The sequence below is a fragment of the Rhopilema esculentum genome, chromosome 15 (assembly GCF_057945365.1).
Source record: "Rhopilema esculentum isolate cy_ngs chromosome 15, ASM5794536v1, whole genome shotgun sequence".
NCBI lineage: Eukaryota > Metazoa > Cnidaria > Scyphozoa > Rhizostomeae > Rhizostomatidae > Rhopilema > Rhopilema esculentum.
In genome coordinates, this window is record NC_142829.1 from 4,416,754 (window position 1) to 4,440,048 (window position 23,295).

Here is a 23,295-nt window from a genome sequence, read left to right on the forward strand (position 1 = left end):
GTCGCATTTGAACGAGTCGGGATACTTGTTCTAGGGGTAAGACAACGGTCATATTTGCATGATCAGTCATTATTAAGTGCTCATTTTGGTCATATCAGAGCAAAATGATTGCTATAACAGTACGATTCAACCGCTCTCTATTTGAGATAGAAAATTTTCGAAACAACCGTGTAGTTTTAATGAAGCCACTGTTTGCCTACTGCTCTTTCGTAAGATGCCAAGACGACTCTCTCAGTAGAAAGGACAGATTAATAGATATAACAGAAACGTGATATGTTCGAAATAATGCAACATCACAAAGAATTATTATTAGAAAGGATTTAGAGATAAAGGAAATGCAACACTCCTTTGCAATAAGCTTTAGCTCTTATTTGAGTAAGCATATGAATTTATTACTTTTATTTTAAAGTTTTCGTAAGCATATCCATTGTTGTCATACCACTTAATCTTTTAGGGTTTTACACAGCCTAGGGATATTGTTGTACTTCGGAGATAATGAATGGATGTAGAGTCCATTTGAATGAATAGTGAAATGTTCAACTCCTTTACTTTGTTATTCGAGTACTATTCGTAGCATATTTTCAAAGATAATAGGTCATAGGTTTAGGATACATTATATAAGCCTCAGTTCTCTTAAATAAGGCTTCCTATACAATGCCATCTCCTTCAGGATCAATTCTCTAATCGTGGTTTTTCCAACTGAATTGTGTATTCGGTTTGGTCCTACCTGTTGGGAAAACATTTTTGGAGGACCGCCGGTCGAATTTTACACCTTATGTCGAGAGGATAACCAAAAGAAGTTTTTTGATCATTTTCAACTTGCTGTTGATATATTTTTGCTGAACATCAAAGTATGCAATGATGAACTTCAAAGCAACAACTAACGCATCATTGTTCCATGAAATGCCACTTCTTTCAATGACCTACAATGTTAAGATTAGACAGTTGACAAACCTATATATACCTACAAACGGGTTAAAAGCTGTTTCTTTTTCTCAAGAAAACAAGTATTCCACGAGGGCCTACTTTGCTGTTTACCCACAAACTGTAAATGATTTTAACATAGTGGCAAGACTATTGCACTGTTACAATGCATCATAATGCAAATCAGTTGTAGAAATTACTTGGAATTGTTGTAATGATCAGTACTGATATCAGACATGCATGTAGTCATATCTTCCTCGTCAACAGTTGTCAATACCAAATTACTCTTCCTAGTTACTAACGCTCTCTAGGAAAATATCAAAGACAAACACCGACTATTCTGTGACACTTTTGTATTGGGATCGCTTTACTAAACAAAATCCTTCTTTTGTCTGAAATCTTGGATTAAATATTTGTCAAGCCGAATAAAGAATGTTTAATGACTGTTTTGTCCAGGGAAATGCAGGTTGTTGTCATAAAGATGTCACCTGAAGGTGAATTTGCTGACGGATCTCCATTCATAATGAAACATCACTGACTTCATATATGCAGTATTTGGAAGCCTATCTGTCACTGAAATTGTGAGTTGCTTTCCGTAGATCCTTCTCTATCGTTTTATTTTCGGTAGGGGAGGTCAGAAGCTGTTGACATTTGATGACGAAAAGGTGCAGGCATTATTGAATTGCTACAAATCTGATGTCCAAACAGGATCTACTAGATTCATTGAATTAGCATCGAAAGATCCTCAGTAGAGTACTCAAGTCGCTTTATGTGACGTATATTCAACGAGTTTATAGTGGTTATCTATCGTTTGAGAGTATTGACTCAAGAACAGAGTCTAATGAGGATCGAAGAAGCTTTTTGATCAATCTATTTACAACTGGGCGACTTTTGCAGTTGTGCCTCAGTAAATCACATCACAGCGTTGCCTCAATTTATTGACCATTGTGTGAAAAGTCTATAATGATTTGCATTGAAATTGATTTCCCGAAGATCATCAGTCCTTCCACTCCAAATATTTGTTGTTCATGAAGTCAGGGCTGTATCTTCCTGCATCAGAGGAGGTGATAACGCTTGGCCAACCATTTGCTGCTTCACAATGACAACAGACAACACGAGCTTAGTTAATTGCATCCTATGACTAGTTTTGGAATGACTGTTTTCATCCACGGCTGTATTTTTTGGAGCAAACACAGTAACAATAAAACACAAACCTGCTGCAGTTGAGTTTTCTTGTGCTCGAGAAACATTTAACTTCTCAGCTGAACATCCCTCGACATGAATCTTATCAGTAGCTGAGTTTTCTTGTAAAACTTTTGTTTGGTGCAGAGTGTATTCTAAGGTTACTTTTTTTCAAAACATTTTAAATAAAAGGAAAAACGTTTTGGTTTTGGTCTCGAGTCGTTTGCAGATCATGTCATCAATATCCTGCAAGGAATGTTACGATGCCATTATGCTGTCAGAAAGGGGTGGATTTCTGGATGATTCAATGCATTATCTGTCCCTTCACGATGATGAACTATCATTGTTTTCGGTTGAAGAGAGCAAGGAGTACATGATAGAAAGTCCAAGGTACAACTATTTGCCAGACATTAAGGATGAACCATGGACCCCTTTTGACATCCGTCAGACCCTAAGAAAGGTGAGGTTTTACAAAAAAATTGCGCTGGTTCGTTGACATCAAAAGCTTCTTAAAAGGTGAACTGACACGCAAAATTAACTTGACCTCAAATGAAAGCATATCGAGCATAAAAACCTGGGACATTGTCAATTTATTAATATTCAACACAGTTTTCGAGTTATTGCGTGTCAAAGTTAGCCACCGAACAATTTTCCGAGTATGTACGAGTTTGCCCGAGCCTTCCGCAAAATCGTGACGTCACAAACAACGTGTTCAAATCACTTGAGCAGCACGACAGTCTGGAAGGCCGCAATTTTATGATTTTGTGGAATAGCATCGATACATTAATGAATAGGTTTTGGTTCCATTTCGACAGCCTGATTGGAAAATAAACTATAACTCCTTTGCAAACCTTTCATAATAAGAATTGCAAGAATTTCGTATCATTCAACGCGTTTGAGGCCCTCTTTTATTTTGTAAAATACGGCTGCTGTAAGACTATTTTATCAGGGCTGCCCACCACCGCCCCCCCCCCCCCCAGAAAAAAAGTTGACTTCGGTCTTTGATCCTGATTAACTACAATATAAGCAGTAAAGATTTCGAATTTAAGTCACTCATTTTCGGCGTATTCTTTATTCAATCACGTCAAAGATTTTAAGGGGTAAAGAGCCTGGTACGATCAAGTCGTTATTTGCAGGAAAAAAAATGCGTAAAAATTTCAACTTCCAGGCCGCTGCACCCCTGTAACGCGGGTGAGCCGATGGGTTTACAAGCCCAAAATAACATCCATGATTTATTTGGATGTAGAAATAATATATCAAAGTAATAATATTTTGGATTTATTCGAAAAAATTGCAAGATTCATGATAAAATGAAAAAATGCTAACATTCGTCCGCATGATTGACTTCAGAATTGAGAATTTCTTCGAGCAGCTAAAAGTGCCTATTTCTTCCAAACTTAAATTCCCTCCTATCATAACACAGTACCAGCCAGCACATATCCTTTGTACATTTTATTTGCCTCGAATTTTCATGTATCTTGGATCAAAGGCTACGTAGATCTCCTCGAATAGTAACTGAACAAGTTGAACTGAACTGTCCAGTTCGTGCGTGATTTGCATTCAAGGAATAAAAACATGGTGTTTGTGACGACAATGGTCGAGCACTCGACGATTATTTCATGACATTTATAGCGGGATTGCGTCAAAACGGACAATAACAATTAACCGAAAACTTGAAATTAAGATTTCTTGTATCGTTATCTGCATTATATCAAAAAACATTTTTGCGTGTCAGTTCACCTTTAATGCAAATTTTTGAACATGCCGGTCTACATAGTCATATTTGACGGCTGGCCTTAACGTGGTTGGATGAATGAATAGATTATTGACCGTGGGTACAAGAACATTCATGAAAACACTGTTATTGATTACCCTTTTTGAGAATTTCTCTGCTTCCCAAAATTCAGAATTCATTCATTCAGCTCATTGGCAGTTATTGAAAGACCTTTTAATTTCAAGATCCACAGAAAGTTGAAATTTGTTTCATGCTCATCCTTTGATTTATTAAAGAAATTTGCTGCATTAATCTAAACTTTTTCAGATTTCAGTAATCCAACTATCCAAACTATCTTGGTTGTTTCTTTGGACATTTGGAGTTTCACAATGCATGACCTACAAAGGCAATCGTGAAAAATAACAACAGCTCGAAATTCAACCCTTCGCTGTTTAGCCTAAGTTAATCAGAAGTCAGCTGTCGAGTAAAAGCAGCGTTCTGGTGATAGGTAGTTTAAAAAAACTGAGCAAATTACAAAAATTCAAGATTTTTATGTGAGTTATTATAATTATTATCCAGAACAGATAATTATCTGCTTCTTTTCTTGACACTGGTTTATTCTATAACTTCTTGCCAATTATGTTACTGCACAAAAACATCGTCTATTTGCCGTGTCCTTTCAAGTCCAGCAGCTGATTAGCGAGCATAAGCTGAAAGACCATTCATTTAGAGTTAGGCGATGCTCATTGTCTGTATATTTGATGAATAATATGGTTAAACGTACTGAGCTATTCGCCAAACTCTAATTTTTCGCTCGGTGAAATGTACTGTACGCTTGGCCCGGCTTTAGCAACCTCATTTGCAACCTCATTTGCATATTTTGACGCAGTGCTTTGGGGGCTGAAAACTAATGAATATGCTTCCCATGTCTGCTTAGATTTGATCCTTCCACGGAAGTAACTGAATGATTACTATTTAAAAGGCAGATATCGTTCGTTCGTACTTCCAACTGAAGTTCCTCTAATAAACTGTACGACTAGACTTAATTCAATAAAGTTTTTACTAGCTATTTTACCTTTAAAGTTCAATCGCAAAACATATCCCTATAGTTGAAAAAGGTTACGAAATTCAACGCTATAAAATTTAATTTTTAAATGACATGACACGACACGACATGACACAATATGACATGACACAACATGACATGACACAACATGGCATGACATAACATAGCATGACATAAGATGACATGACAGGACACGACATGAAAGGAGAGGACATGACATGACATGGCATGACATGACATGACATGACGTGACGTGACGTGACGTGACGTGACGTGACGTGACGTGACATGACATGACATGACGTGACGTGACATGACATGACATGACATGACATGACATGACATGACATGACATGACATGACATGACATGACATGACATGACAACAATTTATTTTGGATCTTGCGCTCAATAGATACTTTACATTGTAGGTGTCTCGGTTGCGGAACAGAGAGCACCTTTTTACAGACAAAGCAATTACAGAGGTATCTAGGATACTAAAAATTCTACTTACACGCCTAGCGAGAGAAATCCAAAGATTTTCAAAGATATTTAACGTGTGTACTAGAAATGAGGTGTACTCCGCGACGCAAGTTATCTTCAATAAAGCTGTTTCCCGAGCGTGCATTGGAAACAGTTACCAGGCGTACTATCTATACGTCCATTCCATTAACAGAAATACTGAAAAACACCTCCGCATGTCCAAATCAGAGCGATCTGGCCTGGACATCTCCGTCGGAAGGGTCTTTAGATGGATGGTCAGGAATAATCTTGCCAACCACATCTCTGATTCAGCTGCTGTGTATTTTACCGCTATTCTCGAATACCTCGTTGAAGAAATTTGCTATCTGAGTGACCAAGCGATAAGTATGCATTTTATGTTTTTACGTGTTTGCATTTGAAATCGGTTAACAGTAAAAAGTTGCAAGGCCATTCAACGAATTCCTAAATACACAGAAAGAAGGAGGTATCTTGTCACATACTTAAATCAATTTTAACCCAATACCCATCTGATTCTGAAAAATTGAATAAAAACTAGAATGCAATCAGATGAGAATTGACACCTGGCTAGATATATATTTTTTTCATTTCTTTGATGGTATTTAACATTGTTATACACAATAGTTTTGAGTATATAAGTTAAATGTACCGTTGTAATTTGCCTAGGTAGACGTTTATAGGTAATTTAGATCCACAAATGTTACACACGCATCATATTGCTAATTGGCGAACCCATAATCCATTAAAAATAACATGAAATCTCTTAGTAGTAAGGACATTCTACCATCCTGAATCTCTTAGTAGTAAGGACATTCTACCATCCTGAATCTCTTAGTAGTAAGGACATTCTACCATCCTGAATCTCTTAGTAGTAAGGACGTTCTACCATCCTGAATCTCTTAGTAGTAAGGACATTCTACCATCCTGAATCTCTTAGTAGTAAGGACATTCTACCATCCTGAATCTCTTAGTAGTAAGGACATTCTACCATCCTGAATCTCTTAGTAGTAAGGACGTTCTACCATCCTGAATCTCTTAGCAGAATGGACATTCTACCATCCTGAATCTCTTAGTAGTAAGGACATTCTACCATCCTGAATCTCTTAGTAGTAAGGACATTCTACCATCCTGAATCTCTTAGTAGTAAGGACATTCTACCATCCTGAATCTCTTAGTAGTAAGGACATTCTACCATCCTGAATCTCTTAGTAGTAAGGACGTTCTACCATCCTGAATCTCTTAGTAGTAAGGACATTCTACCATCCTGAATCTCTTAGTAGTAAGGACATTCTACCATCCTGAATCTCTTAGTAGTAAGGACATTCTACCATCCTGAATCTCTTAGTAGTAAGGACGTTCTACCATCCTGAATCTCTTAGCAGAATGGACATTCTACCATCCTGAATCTCTTAGTAGTAAGGACATTCTACCATCCTGAATCTCTTAGTAGTAAGGACATTCTACCATCCTGAATCTCTTAGTAGTAAGGACATTCTACCATCCTGAATCTCTTAGTAGTAAGGACATTCTACCATCCTGAATCTCTTAGTAGTAAGGACATTCTACCATCCTGAATCTCTTAGTAGTAAGGACATTCTACCATCCTGAATCTCTTAGTAGTAAGGACATTCTACCATCCTGAATCTCTTAGTAGTAAGGACATTCTACCATCCTGAATCTCTTAGTAGTAAGGACATTCTACCATCCTGAATCTCTTAGTAGTAAGGACATTCTACCATCCTGAATCTCTTAGTAGTAAGGACATTCTACCATCCTGAATCTCTTAGTAGTAAGGACATTCTACCATCCTGAATCTCTTAGTAGTAAGGACATTCTACCATCCTGAATCTCTTAGTAGTAAGGACATTCTACCATCCTGAATCTCTTAGTAGTAAGGACATTCTACCATCCTGAATCTCTTAGTAGTAAGGACATTCTACCATCCTGAATCTCTTAGTAGTAAGGACATTCTACCATCCTGAATCTCTTAGTAGTAAGGACATTCTACCATCCTGATTCTCACAAAGACTCCGAATTTGAAATGGTCGACGATTTAAGCAAAGCAAGAAATCAGATTAAAGTTATCATCTAACATATTTTCAATTATTCGTTTTCTTCTCGTGCACATGTTCCTTCTTTTTGAGAAATCCCGTATGCGCCTTCGCCGCATCCAATATTGAATATGGAAATACTTAGATACGAATTCTTAAAGAATGCATACCTGTGTGTTGCTGTTGTTTGTGAAGGGCCTGTGTAATGGCGGTCTTTAATTTTATTATCTTCAGGTTAACAGTACTTCTTTGTGCTGTTCATTTATTAGTCTTTACCTGTATGGTTTGAAATATTCTTCGATTTATCTTAAGTTCCTAGATGGAAAATTCTATAATTTTTACCTCGTTTGAGCAAGTATGAACAGTTTCTCTCTATTTCAGACAAAAAGAAGGCTGGACTGGTTGCAAATTATAGTATCCTAGCCGATGATATCATCGTCTCACTATCTGGGAAGCCAGATATATGGAGAGCAGCTCAGGTCTACGAGCATTTATCTACAGTTAAATGCACTGGAGAGTCACCTTTTGATCAGCCTAAGGAAATGGTATGATCAATGTTAAGTGAACGCTTAATTGTAATTACAGTTGTATTGGTTCACGAGCTCTCACTATTCATTTTACTGGTAGAAAGCGGATTTTGCTTTTGTAGATCACAATTAAATATAATTCTGACTAGGCTTCAGTTGCCAATAAGATAAGAGAATTTTACCCGGGTTGATGGCCAAAGTGATTATTTACATTTTAAATAGACTTTAGAGAAATGTGGCGGCCTGATTTAATATTGTTTTCTTTTTATCGTTGATGTATTACCTTGGTGTTTAGCTACTTTCTAGATTGCAAGAATCAGATCTTTACCTCATGATATTGCAACCGATTTCTTGTCCAGTTTTTCCAGCCAGTCCGCAGTTTTGTCAGAGAGGACAACAAAACCTGCAACACAAAATGCTTCGCTTCAAGAGAAGAAGTTGCGTCAATCATAGAGAAAGCCTCGGTGTTTGATTTGCCAGACACACCTCGCCATCGCAGCGTTAGGCGCCGCAGTAGCCCAGCTATGCTACACAGCACTAAAAAAACTTCTGATGGTATACCATGGACTAATTCTGCAATCGATACACTCTTCGAATTTACTAAATGTCCTCGGAAACGATTTCCAGAGGATGGAGAAACTGATGATATATCCCAAAGTAGCCCAGTTCTAGAAAGGTGCTGATTTTTTTTTATTCAGAAATTATTTTATTCACTTCCTGTATCAGTTAGTTTTTATCATTCATAGAAAATAATTACGATACAATTTTACATTCATACCCTAATTACTGTACTACACTACGGGGGCAATACAATGAAGAGCGAAAGAAAATTACTACCCCATGGCCGATACATAAAAACGCACAACATTAAACATAGATAGAAAGAAATATAACTAAAACTAGGTGAAGTAATTACGAATACAGAGTAAACAGGCAAAAAGTAGATGCTAATGTAAAGCAATGAAATATTTAAAAGCGTTCTGAAGCATGAATGAATATGAGCGTTGCCTAAAGTAGCTTCTTATTTGTGTCAATGGTTACCATACAAAATCGTCACCATACAAAATGAATTTGCGAAAAACTTGATTTGAAAGAGACGGAAAACAACGAGGGAGCAATATTGCATTTACACTATTGAGAAGATCAGATCTAGGCCCATTATACGAATGTCAGAGCAGCAGGAAATGTTCCATGTCCATCATCATTTGCAGAAAACAAAGGGTTCAATGTATCTCTAAAGTTATGCCTAAATTTATGATAATTTAGTTTGTTCAGTCCTACCCGTAACTGAGTAAGAATAGCTAGAACTTTTGGATCATGAATACCGTATACTAGTTTAGGAGTGGGTCGGATAATTCGATAATTTTGTTTTGAAAATATGTAGTGAGAGTGATAACCTAATCTCTGGGTCAAGTGTGTTCCATTCAGAGAGACAGTCGGGATAAAAACTGGTCTTGAATCTTGTCGTTCTTGCCCTTATCTGCTCAAGTACATCTTCATTACGAAAAGAATACATAGGCTGTGGTGATTGTGGAATAGGGTATCTTGTGTAGTCAGGGGGTAATATCGTTGATAATCTTGAAATGAACGAGGGGTCTGCTCCAACATCGTAGACTTAGGGATTCCCAACCAAGCTCCTCGTAGAGTTTTTCACGAGATCTTCCTTTCCATGCTCCAGTCACTGCTGATGCAGCAGAATATTGAACTGCTTCAAGTTTTCCCATATGATTGTTCAGTTAGTTGTTGATTGCATCAATTAGTTGATTGCAATAATAATGTAATTTGCATTATCACCTTCAGAAATCCACTTGCCTTATTTCCAGCACAGAATAGAAAATTTCTATTCTGCGCTTCCAGTGTCTACCTCTGAATAGCTAGATTAGCTTTGGTTATTATCTAATTGCAATTCGTTAGTATACTGTACTCTTTTTATAGTCACTTAAAATGAAACTGTTGAGTGTGGTCAGTTGTATTAACAGTTGCATGCTTAACCTCGCATATGAGCTCATTTTGAAGGCTTAGTTTGCTATAGCCACAATTTCTCAAGCAAAATTTGGTATGGCTGTTATTGAATAAGATTGTATCTATTTACCTATTTGTTTCCTTAATAACTGTATTGTTTAAGTCGATTTTTTGCCATAACTCAATTGCACACTTGCTCAATGATGGAGTTATGATTCATTCAACTAACGATATTTGCCCTCCAGCCACGTTTCTTTTTTCATTCACAATCAGTGCTGTTTCCTATTTACGAAGTGTTATGCTCTCTTTGTCTCTTGCAGCAATCCTTGTGAGGATGCACATCCTATAAGTGAATGGGTCAGAGTTTGTGGAGTATTCGCCAAAAGCAGGCTTGGAAAATGCATTGATGCTGATGACGTCAAACAGGCTGCTCGTGTGCTCCTACCTAGCTGTTTTTGCCTCGCTAGAGAAGCCTGGTATCACATTTTCTGAACTACCTTTCTAGCCGTTGTATACCACTTTTGTCAGTGGAATAGCTTGTAAACATGTGCTGCTTGAGATTGTTCGTTAAAAAATTCCCTATTTTGCCCTGATATTTTCCCAAAAGTTTCTCCATCATTTCCCATTGCAAAGTACTTTTTCACCTATTACTTATTTGAAGCCTCCCCCAGTATGATCAATGGTGCATACCCGCAAACTTTGCTTTTACCTTAAATTGGTCGTAGTTTGAAAATTCTTTATTGCACTAGAGCCTTCAGTAAAAGTTCTTAAAAGATCCCTAAATATCAAAGTATGCGATTAACATCTCCTAGCAATACTGTCTCTAAGTCACCAAGATGAACTGAAGTTCAAAACGTTAGAAATTGCATAAAAGGCCACTCTTTATCTGCAAAATTTACAGGGGTAATACATCAATTGCTTACGCACATATAAACGCAATGCTGAGATATTATTTCTTGTATAGACACAAATTTGACAGAGTTGTATAAAAAGGTTTAATTCAATGTTTTGATAATCTTGAAACCAATTTTGTTAGATGGGTAACACTAGGTTGAAATGTTTGCATCGTAGGCCAAGTTCTGAATCTTGTCAGCCATCTTTGTCACAGCTAAATGAGGATGAGATGGTTAATAGCCCAGCCAAGGCTCACTTGAGCAACCCATTTTTCATGAAAGCATTACTTGATTCCAAACACGATGGTGAACGAAAAAAGATTTTTGCACAATTCTCATCTCAAAATTTAAACAGACATGACTCAAAAGTAAGTCCTTGTCCTTGACTTTAATCAATATTGCCCTCTTATTCTAATGGCTTGTAACAATGGCTCTATTCAAACAGGGCGTGCTGGAGGTACTGTATCCCTTTTTGGGGGTTTGTCGGTACATGCAAAAATTGTTTTAGATTGTTAAGTTTATTATCTATTTCACCACTTAAACTTCGAAGATAAGTCATTCATACTATGTACTATGTATGTACTATGTACTGTATATGCCAGACAAATTTTCTGTGTATTTTCCAATAGCCCAAGACAGTACTGGAGGCAGTTTGGTTACGTTTTATAATTTCCAGCAGTCACACCTCAGGAACGCCATTTTTGTAGTCAAATCTAGACATCTGATGTGACACCCTCCAAAGTTTTCTTTGGGTTCATCCCTGCCTTTTAACATGAATTATTATTGGTCTCTTTTTTATCCATCAGCCGTTATGGTCAAATACTGTAGCTAGACTTTGCATAGATGCTCGGGCCTAAAATGTTTTATTTTTGTCTTAAATGACGATTTCATCATTTTTGTAACCTTGATATGTAGTAATTGATTTGCGATATTGAAACTGAAACACGTCTGCTAATAGTACGAGATTTTTTATAATAATATAGAAATGTTTAGTGTCCTTTTTGAAAATAATTACTTCATCACAATCACTTCTCCTTTAAAATGGCGAGTTTCTTTTAGTTGAGACACGATCGAATCATGTGAACTTTTTGGTTATTACATGAAACAATTTTATGAGGATTAAAATCCCTTGTCTACGTAGGATTGCTAAAGCTGTGATTTTTTCTGTTCATTTTGCTTTCAGCGTTTGCTTTTACTCTCTATTTCCTTTCACTTTTTCTTTTTCTTTTCTGCTCCTTTATTTTCTATAAAAGCTATTTTCTTTCAAAATTACTAGGGAATGACAATTCTGATGTACGCCTCTTTACACGGAAACAAGAGCCTTTGTAAAGACCTTATTGAGAGAAGAGTTAACTTGAATGCGAGGGTATTGCTGCCCTACGAGGCTTTATATGCTGAACTTTTTAAATTGAATTCTCGCCGTATGAGTATTGCTGTGAAAGGCTTGATAAAGTCTGGCAAAACTACATGGACGACATTGCTTAATATTTGATTATTTTCTTGCCGAAACATCTTATACCGCAAGATTTGTTTTTAATTGAACAAATGTTAAAATAGAGTGTTGATATTTATTTTCAACTATATCTTTAAAAGTGCATAGTGATTTACTCTTACAGTATAATTTTTAAAAAAGTTACCATTAATTACATTGAATTTTATTTAATCATTTCAAAGTTTATCACTCTATACACTACTCTATAAAAACCATTAAATGATGAACCTCTTTGTTTTTGTTTGAATACATATTGCTATCCATCTCCATGTAATATCCACGGAGGCTATTTTTCACGTGATATTGTTAAGTTATCTGTAAATAGTGAAGCAAGTTGAATTTATTTGGGTCTTGTTATTGGAATAATATATTTTAATCAGACTCTTAATAAATGACCTTCAAAAATTTGATTTCCAGGTTCCTTTTGATGCGCAAGAGAATGACTGCATTCCGGCAACAATCAAGGGTTGGAGTGCTCTGTCTTTTGCGGTCACATCGGGACATGGTGAAATTGTCAAGGTGTCTTTTGATTTCGCTTTCAAATTTTGAAATTCTGCAAAATAATTCTTAAAGCTTTCTTTAATTATTCTAAATAACGTTGTGATGCAACTAATTTGTGGACTTGAGGCGGGCTTTGAATGTAAAATTTTAGATGCTGATTATGATGATGACAATGAGAAGTTACTTTTTAGAAAATGGGTGTCGGCTGCGTGATATTAAATACAGGCATTTCAGCTCAGGGACTTTCATTGGGAAATGTTGGCACTTTTGCTGCTAATAGACCTAAATATCATCCCCTGCATCTCTTTATTCTCAAGATAAATATTCAGAATATTTTCTTTCATATTCTACGCTCTTTGAGAAATATTTACTTGACAAAAATATTTCTTATTATTATATTATATTTACTTATTATATTTCTTATAATTGATAGACGCTGCTTGAAAATGGAGCTATACCGGATGATTTATTTATCCCTGGAGCTGCGGACGTGCTGTCGCCTTTGCACTTAGCTGCTGCAGCCGGTATTAAAGCATAACAATACTCAAATCAATCGTACAGAAATTTTGCCATAAAAACACAGAGCAGATCTGAATTAAGCTAGGAAAATACTTATGTTGTACATCAAAATAATTTCTTCATCGAAGCAGCATGCTTGCAATGAAAACTTAGCCAATGTTCAGAGAAAACTTGGCAGCTTTCTTAGATGCAGAGAAAGCTTTTTGACAACTTTTGCATCAAAGTGAAGTCTGTCTGTAGTTTGCTGTATAGCACTACTGACTGGTATTTTTTATTTATAGGACAATTTACAATATTCACACAGCTTCTATCTAAGCGTATAAATACCACTTTGGTGAGCAAAGAGCTGGAAAATCATGGAGCTCAAGATGCTGATGAGAATTTACAGAAAATGCATCTTCATGGTCTTGCAGCTGCCCATGGTCGAAGAAGAACACTTAGGAAACTACTGTCTGTTCCAGATCAAATTAGAATAGAAAAGCCAGGAAAGAGGGGAAATCTATCCCTTGTAGAGGCTCTTTCAGAGGAAAGGGGTACGTGGCGTTAGTCTGTATCGTATCATCTAACCTTCATCCTTAAATGGATTTCTTATAGAGAGAGAGACAGAGAGAGAGACAGAGAGAGAGACAGAGAGAGAGACAGAGAGAGAGACAGAGAGAGAGACAGAGAGAGAGACAGAGAGAGAGACAGAGAGAGAGACAGAGAGAGAGACAGAGAGAGAGAGAGGGAATTTAAAGTGACTCAAGTTCCAAATATTGCAGCACCTGATTGTGTGACTTTAAGGTATGACCTGATCATAAACCTGATGGTATCATACAGCTATCTGTGATTTTGATTCTTGATCATCTGAGGTAACTGTTTATTGACTGCGTTTTTTTTGTCTAGAGGAAGTTCCTGAAGAAGAAACAGACCAAAGTAGAAGGAAAATTTTGAAGGTAAACAAAGGCCATTTCTTCTTTCACCATGTCATTTTACCAATCTTTTAGGTAATGTTTATTTATAAAAATTAAAATCCATAAGCCCCTCCGTAGAAAATGCGATGAATATTATAATCTTTATATTTGCTATGTGCATTTCAGGAAGCGATGTATGAAAGTGCAGAGCATGGCTATGTACATATTGCATTAGAAATTCGAAGTCTTGGTATGGTTATTATTGTTTTTCCTATCACTTATCTGCTCAAAAAGGTTTTTGATTATTATCAAATACTGAATTGCATGTAGAATGTATGTAATGAGAGTAAAACACCGAATAATGAATTAATGTGAAAGAAAATTCACACCACGCAATTTAAGTAATACAAGGGAAAGATTACGTATTTAATCGGTTTCATATTTCGATAAGACTTTTTAAATACATTTGTATTTGTATTTGTATTTGTTTCTACCAAGCATCCGAAGGTAGTCTTAGGACACTGAGAAGCTTATGTTTATCGAGCAGTGTCCTGGTCCTTCCTTTCGATGTGTCCAATTTATTTTCCATATTATGATATATTTCAAAGTAAACATTCAGGCTATATGGCAAAAAAGAAAGTTTATGAAAGTAAAATATATTTTATATGACTTAACACTTAAGAACTCTGTAATCTGGTTTTCGTACGGTTAAATCTAATACTGGAACAAGTCAGACACGTCACATTCAATGTTGCAACCAATGATTATAATATTTTACTTATTAATATTATGCCTTCAGTGATTAATAGCCATCGTTAACTAATTGAGTGATTTCTCTTTTATGAAATCTTATTGTGTGTACCAATGTATTTGTACCTAAGATCTCTTACTTACAGATACCCCCTGGAATTACCATACGTGGATCACTACCCTCGCGTATGCCCATGAGTACAACGATATGGAGGCAGTCCAGTGTCTGCTTCTTGACTTCCCAGATATCAGTGACGCTGAACTATCCAGCGGTATCAATGAACGTCATGCCTGCATGTTTTTTGAAATATTTCGTGATAATCCGGTATGAATTTTTACTCTGTTCTTGATGGGCATTTTTACTGTTTATAAAGTTTTGATTTGTCAACTTTCAAGAACACGTGGTATCAAATATATTGTTACCCTACTAGTTTATTGGTAATTATAGCTAAACATGTTATACGTCCGCTATTTTGTCCTCGTTTTTGTTCCTTGCATGGTTTCATTGATCAGAGTTCCATCTTCCCTTCCTCTGACCAAATTCTTTGCACTTTTTTGGAAGCTTTTGCTTTGGGTAATTTTCAAATGTTGGAAACCAGGGATTTTTCGAGCTACCCAGTCCTCCAGCTCAAGGGTCCTCCAAGGAAATTTTGAAGGACTTGTGACAAAATAATAGAGCTCCAAGGAAATTTTGAAGAACTTGTGACAAAATAATAGAGCACAGTGAAAAGTTCTGGCTGATTTGTCCACGATCCTTTGCAAAGATATTCTTAGGATGAAAATTATTTTCCCCAACAGACTGCTTTTTATTATCAAAGCTACAATCCTTGCCAAAAGTGTTGGAACACTTGCGCAAAGATAAAGCTTTGTCGAAAAATCCCCCCTACCCCCATTATAATGTTGTTCAATTTGGCTGTTCTGATGCTGAAGGTAAAACATTTTTCCCTGAAAGCTGTATGAAGGTGTTAAGAAAATAAATCAACATTGTACGGGGGGAGGGGGTCGAGATTTTGGGAGCGGCAGTGATATTTTGGTAAGGTAGTTTTAGACATGCTTTGTTAATTTGCATGCCGCGATTGGAAGGCGTTCCAGCAAGGATTGTAGCTGCTGTTGAACACTGCACAATAAAAGTAGCAACGGTTATTTTCGTAAACCTAAGATTCTCATTTTTGCATTTTCAGTTGCTTATAGATTTTCATCATCATACATGTGAATAGCAACAGAAAATAATATTCTCAATGATTGCTTTTGATTTCGACAGTCGTCCAGTATTCAACAAGTTGCATCCATTATATCTATGTTTTATGGTGAAACGCCAAAAATAGATGTCAGAGCCGTAGAAGAAGACCACACAAACATTTTACCAAAAATAGGTAATACGTATTGCTAAGGAGTTCTTAAATGATGACGTCATATAGGCCAATACGAATAACCTATAAAGATTCTAAATTAGTTAAATGTTTTACAAATTGACCTCTTTTAAAGAGCGTTACATTTCAAATATGCATTTGTTCCAAATTATGAAAAATGTTTCGATATTATGTGTTGATTCAAAATTATCATTGCCGATAAAAAAGAAATTTTAGAGATTTAGAAAATGTTAAATAGCCATCAACAGATACTTTGTTAATGATAACCATGATCTTTCAAAATAATAACTTTATTCTTTTCTCTTGAAGCAATAAAAGATGATTAATGATTGTTTTGTATTTTTCGCTACATTAATTGATAAATCGTTGAAACGTAACCGATAAATAATTCTTTGAGAAAAACATTTTGAAGATAAAAAAATTTTGAAATAAAATTCTCTTTCAGATTATATGGCTGTAATTTTTCTTTCAAAGAAATTATTCGATTTTGTCATTTTGTCAATTAAATTTTTCATCAGGAAATCAGAACCAGTTTAAATGATCTTGCTGTAACGTTTCTTCAAATTTTTCTATTTTGATGGTCTTCGATTAATCATTTTCACGTGTTTTTCAGGAACAAAGTTTGTCAACAGCAAAGAAATGGCTGATATTATTTTCAATATAGAAGGAAAACCCTTCTATGCACATAAAATTATACTGCAGAATGCCTCAAAAAGATTAGAGGTTTGTTTGTGCATTTTGTTCGTCACAAATTAAAGTACCTTTCATGTTTCTTGGTTTGAACGATATCATTATTTTCTGGCTACTCCTATGAGAATATTGTTTATAACAATTTTCAGGCTTAGCATCACTAATTTTTTATGAGTATCGCTCAGCATCAGCTCGCATATTTGTGTCTCATCTTTCGACAGCTGCCTGCTTTGCCATGTTCATGCAGAGCATTGCATGGCAAGCATATATCTTTTTTCAAAAAACCTTGTTTCTATTGGAAGTCGAGCAATGCTCCCCTGAAACCATATCAGATTTAAAAAAATATAAGAACATTTAGGCTAAAAACGAAAAGACTCTTAATAATACCGAGGCTGGAAGGAATTTAGAGTATCCTTACTAAAGATAGGTGTATTCGTTTTTAAAACAGACAAAACGACATGACACTAAATCAAATGAATTTTGAATTTATTAATTTCCTCAATTTGTTCTGAGTCTGAAGACAATATTTTTCTGTTATTTTTAAGTGTGGAATAGGCAATCTTGTCTTTATCTTTGAAGAATCTATTTGTGTTTGCTTTACATTATTACTTTTATCCGCGACTCTTCATTTTCTAACAAACTGTTTCCTAAAAATTTTTTTTTTAATTTCCAACAAGTTATCTAAATTAAGTTCAAAAATTAAGCATTGACAATAGTTTCCAGACAATATTCTCTATCTAGAACATTTTTGTATCATGCTATTGATGCATTTTTCTTCATCTGTTCCCATACAGCTCAAACCAATATGCTTACTATCAGCTAAAATATATTTTGTCCCAAATGCTATCTCAAATTAGTCTTCGATATATTCAGGAATTGACAAGATGTGTAGATGACAAGGGAGAAGTGAACATAGATGGCATTAAATACTCTGTTTTTGAGGTACGTTGTACGGATGGAAACATGACACATTTGTCTCCTTTTGACTCTGAAGTGATCAGGTCCGATCCGAATTTGAGTCATTTGAAAATACAATGTCAGCAGAGTCCCGAATGTTGATGTTTTGGCAACCAAGAACCATGACGGTAACGTGAAGTCAAAACGCCTGCACCATGGTAACAGCAGAGACAGTTTCCCCCTCTGTCCGCCCAAAATTTAGCAATTTTCTTTATTTAGCTCTTTTCCCCTTTTCTAGGCTCTTGGTCTCCTTAATCTACATTGATTGCAGGTATTCCCATGATCCGAAATTTGTTCTGTTTCGTTCTTTGTGTCATCTATTTGCTTCTGTTCGTAAACACGCCCTTGAATTTTTTCGCTAGGCCTTATCTTTATAGCATGATGCAGGTTTCCATTATAAATGGCTTTGAAAAAAGCAAACATTTTACAACATACTTAAAGCTTTTTCGTCTGACACTCCTCAGAGCATAAAACGTCAGAATAGGTTCCGAAAAAACACGATGGAAAAATATATACCCAGTTGTGGATCGAAATAGGCCAATCAGAAAAACGCAAGCACAAGACCGGTATAGTTGACCAATCAGTGCCGCGAGCCTAAAGAAAAATTACCAATGGAGTCAAAGAGAGAAAACGAACTCCTTTTGTCTACACAATGGCGGCTTTTTCGTTTTTATGTAGATTGACTCAAAAACTGCTAGATGGAAGGACGACCGGGCTCTTCCAATTATCCGAAACATGTCGTCATTATATTTGCCCCTCAAAGAGAACAGCCTCCTCGATCTTGTAGGTCTAGAAACACTGTTAAAACAAGTGATTCTGCCATTGGTCAACATCTTTTAGACAACCCAGATTGTGCAAAACTCTATAATGACGACATGTTTCGGATAATTGGCAGAGCCCGGTCGTCCTTCCATCTAGCAGTTTTGGAGTCAATCTACATAAAAACGAAAAAGCCGCCATTGTGTAGACAAAAGGAGTTCGTTTTCTCTCTTGGACTCCATTGGTAATTTTTCTTTAGGCTCGCGGCACTGATTGATCAACTATACCGGTCTTGTGCTTGCGTTTTTCTGATTGGCCTATTTCGATCCACAACTGGGTATATATTTTTCCATCGTGTTTTTTCGGAACCTATTCTGACGTTTTATGCTCTGAGGAGTGTCAGACGAAAAAGCTTTAAGTATGTTGTAAAATGTTTGCTTTTTTCAAAGCCATTTTCAAATTCTGTACCGCAAAAAAATTGTTTCCATTATACAAGGCTAAATACTGGCCTAGCTATTTAATCAGCATTTCTTATTTCTAGGCTGCGATGCAGTTCTTATATAGTGGTGGCGTATTGTATCAAAGCCAACCAGATAAGGTCCTTGAGGTATTACAATCCGTATCACAATATACAGTTATAAATCATGATATATGTTTTGATTTTGTCATCAAATTTCTGTCTAAATAACATAATTCTGATTGATGATGAAAATTATGAATGATAAATGAAACCCTGGGAAAAGTGGTGAAAGAAGAATAAGTATATAAGAAGCCACATTACTAAATAGAAATCACTTTGTCGTTCTATCAGTTTTACTTCTCAGTATGACAGACACGTGTGCCTTACCCTTCCCTCTTCCATTACACCCCTGAATATGATTTATTTTACCAAATTCAACGCAAATCTGATTTAGTCCAATGTATTTGACGCAGTTATGATTTCTTTTTCTCAGCTGCTTGATTGCGCAGCCAAACTTCAGCTACCATCATTGAAGCAAACTTGTGAATTTGAAAGTGCAAGACATATGACATCTTATAATGCAGTAGATGTTTATTTGAGTTCAAAGGCAAGTACCCAAATAATGTTTTCTTATCACAAAAAATCTAAAAGGAACAAGCCTCCTTTTTAAAATTAGTAAGACATTCTAAACAAAGTGTAAACGTTGAATATAAACAGCTGCCTTCCTTTTGAGTTTTCTGTAAAGTCATGACTTAAATGTAAGGGTATTGATATTCTAGGTCTCTAGATATTTAGGGTTCTCTGGAGAGACAGGCACTAGCAGCCTCCCTGTGAAGTTCTTGGATTGCCCTGGGCTACTGGGCTCAGAAAGCTAGTGGTGGGATGATGCTTGAAGAATTCTTCACAAAATAAACTCCTGTAATCCATTATCAAATTTGATGCTGCTCGATAAAGTTTTTTTGAACTACTTTTTCTAGAGAAAAATTATCAGTTTTGTATCTTGTTATTGTGTGCAATATGCTCTTTACCAATGAACGGAACTTTTTTGCAGTCGGGAATTAGGGGCCCATCTCAGTTTTTCCCAAGGGTCGCAGGTGCTTTCGTTACCCGTATCAAACTCAGAACATGAAATGACTCTGTTTAGGCAATCTCTCAGAAAATCCATGTTCCACTTTATTTTCTCCTATAGCGCATTACATGTTTTTGCTTTAATTTGGCTAACCAAATGAATGTATATATATTCTATTTTCTAGGCTTGCAAGGCATATCAGCTAGAAAAATATTGCTATCACTTCTTCCTTGCCAATCTTTCGCTTATGGTTTCAAGAGATGAGTTTGTCAACTTGCTAGACAAAAACAAAGTACGATATATTTTAGTTCCCGTATCACTTTGCCTATTCTGTTTTGTGTTAATGGCTATTTTTTCTGCCATCTATCTTATTCAGATGTAAAAACTCGAAGCAATTTCCCCATAAAAGTTTAAAACTTTATTTTGTTTTCTTCGTCTTAATTCAATCGATTTACAATAGCCGCCAAAGGGATTACGCTTTAAATGGATTCTCATAACAGAGACTGGGCACAGGCAGAGGTGACCAGATCCTAAACCAAATGAGGTACAAGGAAACAAATGGAATATGCGTCTTTTTTGCAGATTTTATTGCAGATTTTAATGGATTTTTTTACGCAACTCTGCGAATATACATCAGCTTCGTCCACCATTACATGTTATTTTGCCAGAATTTCTCGTTGCAAATTCTGAACTTTACGAAACAGAATTTGATCTATGTCTTTGTGTGTTTTGCCCTGTAATCATTAACCTTATCAGTAATGCATTGCGTATAAGCAAACTTGACGAAAGTATTTTGTTGACAACAATTCCCTTCACTTCAACACTTGCGCCAACAATATGAGATTCTCCGCTTTTTATCCTATTGTTAACAGGGTTTTGTGTTCAGTTTTTGCAACTGACAGAATGAGAATTCGTTCTCTTCTTTTCCAGAATATCTTTGGTTATCTTGAGCAAGAGTTCCTGCAAAGTTTGCTTGGAAAACAGACAGACAGTGCCAACATCGTAACCGCAACTTACCTATGATACAAACTCAAGCTTCTTAGTCAACTGGGTAAAAGCATCGCCCCTGAAAGATTATGAAAATGGAATATCCAATATACCATGTTAAGTACTTGAAGATTTATTAAATGATAGTTTCATTTAAAGGCATGTATCATTCTTTCTCTGCTTGTTCCCAGATTTCTACTCTCAGAAAAACATGCTGTGTCCAGAGGCATAGCAAAAGAGGGCATGCCACAGTAGGGCCCAAGCGACGACTTTCATTTACAGCAATCTTGCTTTTCATTGTTAAACCTTAGATCTTTGTATAAATAAACTTTAAACTGGTGAAAGAAATATCCTCCCTTTAACTACATAATCCATTACAAGAAAGCCCAGTAGAATCTCCTTAATGCCAAGTTTTTTAACTTAGACACATTCCTTGCTTTATGCTGCTAGGCACAAATTTGAGATCCTTGTCCACAAAACATGACATTTTTGGCACTGAATCACAAAAAATTTTTGTCAACAAATTGATGCATAAAAAATTTCTATCCTTTTATTAAGGGATCTGTTTTTAAGAATCATTGGGAGTAGAACCATAAATTTAGTAGGAGCTGGATACAAAAAGACACTTGTTTGATTTACTTTTTAAACCAAAGATATGTGATATGAAATGATTTCTAGAGTAATAAAATAGTGCTATTATGTACTATAATTCTGAAAATGCTTATCTTTATATACATTCAAATATTCAACATAACAAAACAATTAAATATAAAAATATTAAATATAAGTCGCATATTAATGTGTATTATTCATGATAAAAACTTTATGGTGGATGATAAGAAATACATTTACAGTTCCATCTTTGTATAGGTGCTTTTTCCATTTAATCGTGTTTCTTTTTAATATTCTGGATACTTTTCATGTAGAAGATGGCTGTAATGCAAAGGCATATCTTTTCCAGTGGAATAAATTTCACAGTTTGGAAGGCCATTGAATAATATTTCCTTCGGTCCATTCAGAAAATAATATAACTCTGAAATTATAAGCACTCTCAATTTCTGGTGTGATGTGACAAGAGTATTGGCTAAATTTGTTTGAATGGGAAGATTTTCGTAGGTGTCAAACAGATTGAATATTAATCCCTTTAACTGTATTCTGATGTCAAGTGAAAGATACTGCAAATCTCTGCATTTTTCAAGCACTGGGATAAATTGGTTGAATAAGGTGGAATCAGTGACAGTAGTTGATACCTCCTCTACCTCTAATGACAGTTTTTTGAGGTTCACTAGAGTTTCATGTATAGCAACAAATATATTGCCAAGAAACTCCCCTTTAAACATAAGTGAAAAACTTGTCAGATTTTTGAAACCATTTCTAATTAGGTCTTCCACAGATCTTGTTGATACAAAACTTTGCTTCAAGTCCAGCGACACAGTTTCCAGATCTGGAAGGGACTTTAAAAGCATCAATGAATCTTCAGAAATTTCTTTTTCATAAATTTCTAAGCATCTGATCTTTTTGCATTTGGTTACAATTGCATCAATTATTTCTCTGTGTGGCCATACTTTTAATGAAGTAATTGTGGAACAAAACTTTGAAATCATTTGCAGGCAAAATTTGGAAAAATCTCCATCATAACCAAACTTTGCAGCAATGCTTTCAATTGATTTGCAATTTTCCAGAATAAAACTTATATTAGGATCTAGAATTGTGCCTTTCAGCTCTTTCAAATTAACCAAGGCATCAGGCTGTAGATTTTCCGCAAACCAATCCGAACTTGCCAAAACAGGCAGATTCACTTCAAGTCTATCCAGTTTCTTTAATGACTCTACATCAATTATTGGGAGCAATGGATAAAAGGTACTAGACACTCGTAGTGACCTTAGTCTGTCAAAGGTAAAGGGTTTCAGAAAAGCCCACCAATTTTGACGGAAATCGCCAAAAATAGGATCCGCAGTGTTTGTATGCAGTACCTCCAAACAATGTTGGTGCTTTATGATTCCTTTAAGAAAAGTCATGAAAAACATTT

The 23,295-nt window shown here is 35.8% G+C and overlaps 1 protein-coding gene across 1 annotated transcript; it reads left to right on the forward strand.

Moving 5' to 3' along the window:
- The first annotated feature begins 28 nt into the window (after positions 1 to 28).
- Positions 29 to 21,741, forward strand: LOC135685123 (ankyrin repeat and BTB/POZ domain-containing protein 2). The gene is made up of 20 exons (XM_065200929.2): positions 29 to 2,566; positions 5,317 to 5,752; positions 7,819 to 7,982; positions 8,324 to 8,640; positions 10,247 to 10,402; positions 10,998 to 11,187; positions 12,096 to 12,185; positions 12,729 to 12,830; positions 13,246 to 13,336; positions 13,613 to 13,864; positions 14,217 to 14,266; positions 14,411 to 14,474; positions 15,121 to 15,299; positions 16,236 to 16,347; positions 16,958 to 17,067; positions 17,908 to 17,976; positions 19,292 to 19,357; positions 19,704 to 19,817; positions 20,464 to 20,571; positions 21,210 to 21,741. The coding sequence occupies exons 1-20, from the start codon at positions 2,339 to 2,341 to the stop codon at positions 21,300 to 21,302; spliced, it is 2,991 nt and encodes a 996-aa protein (XP_065057001.2). The 5' UTR covers positions 29 to 2,338; the 3' UTR covers positions 21,303 to 21,741.
- The last annotated feature ends 1,554 nt before the right edge of the window (positions 21,742 to 23,295 follow it).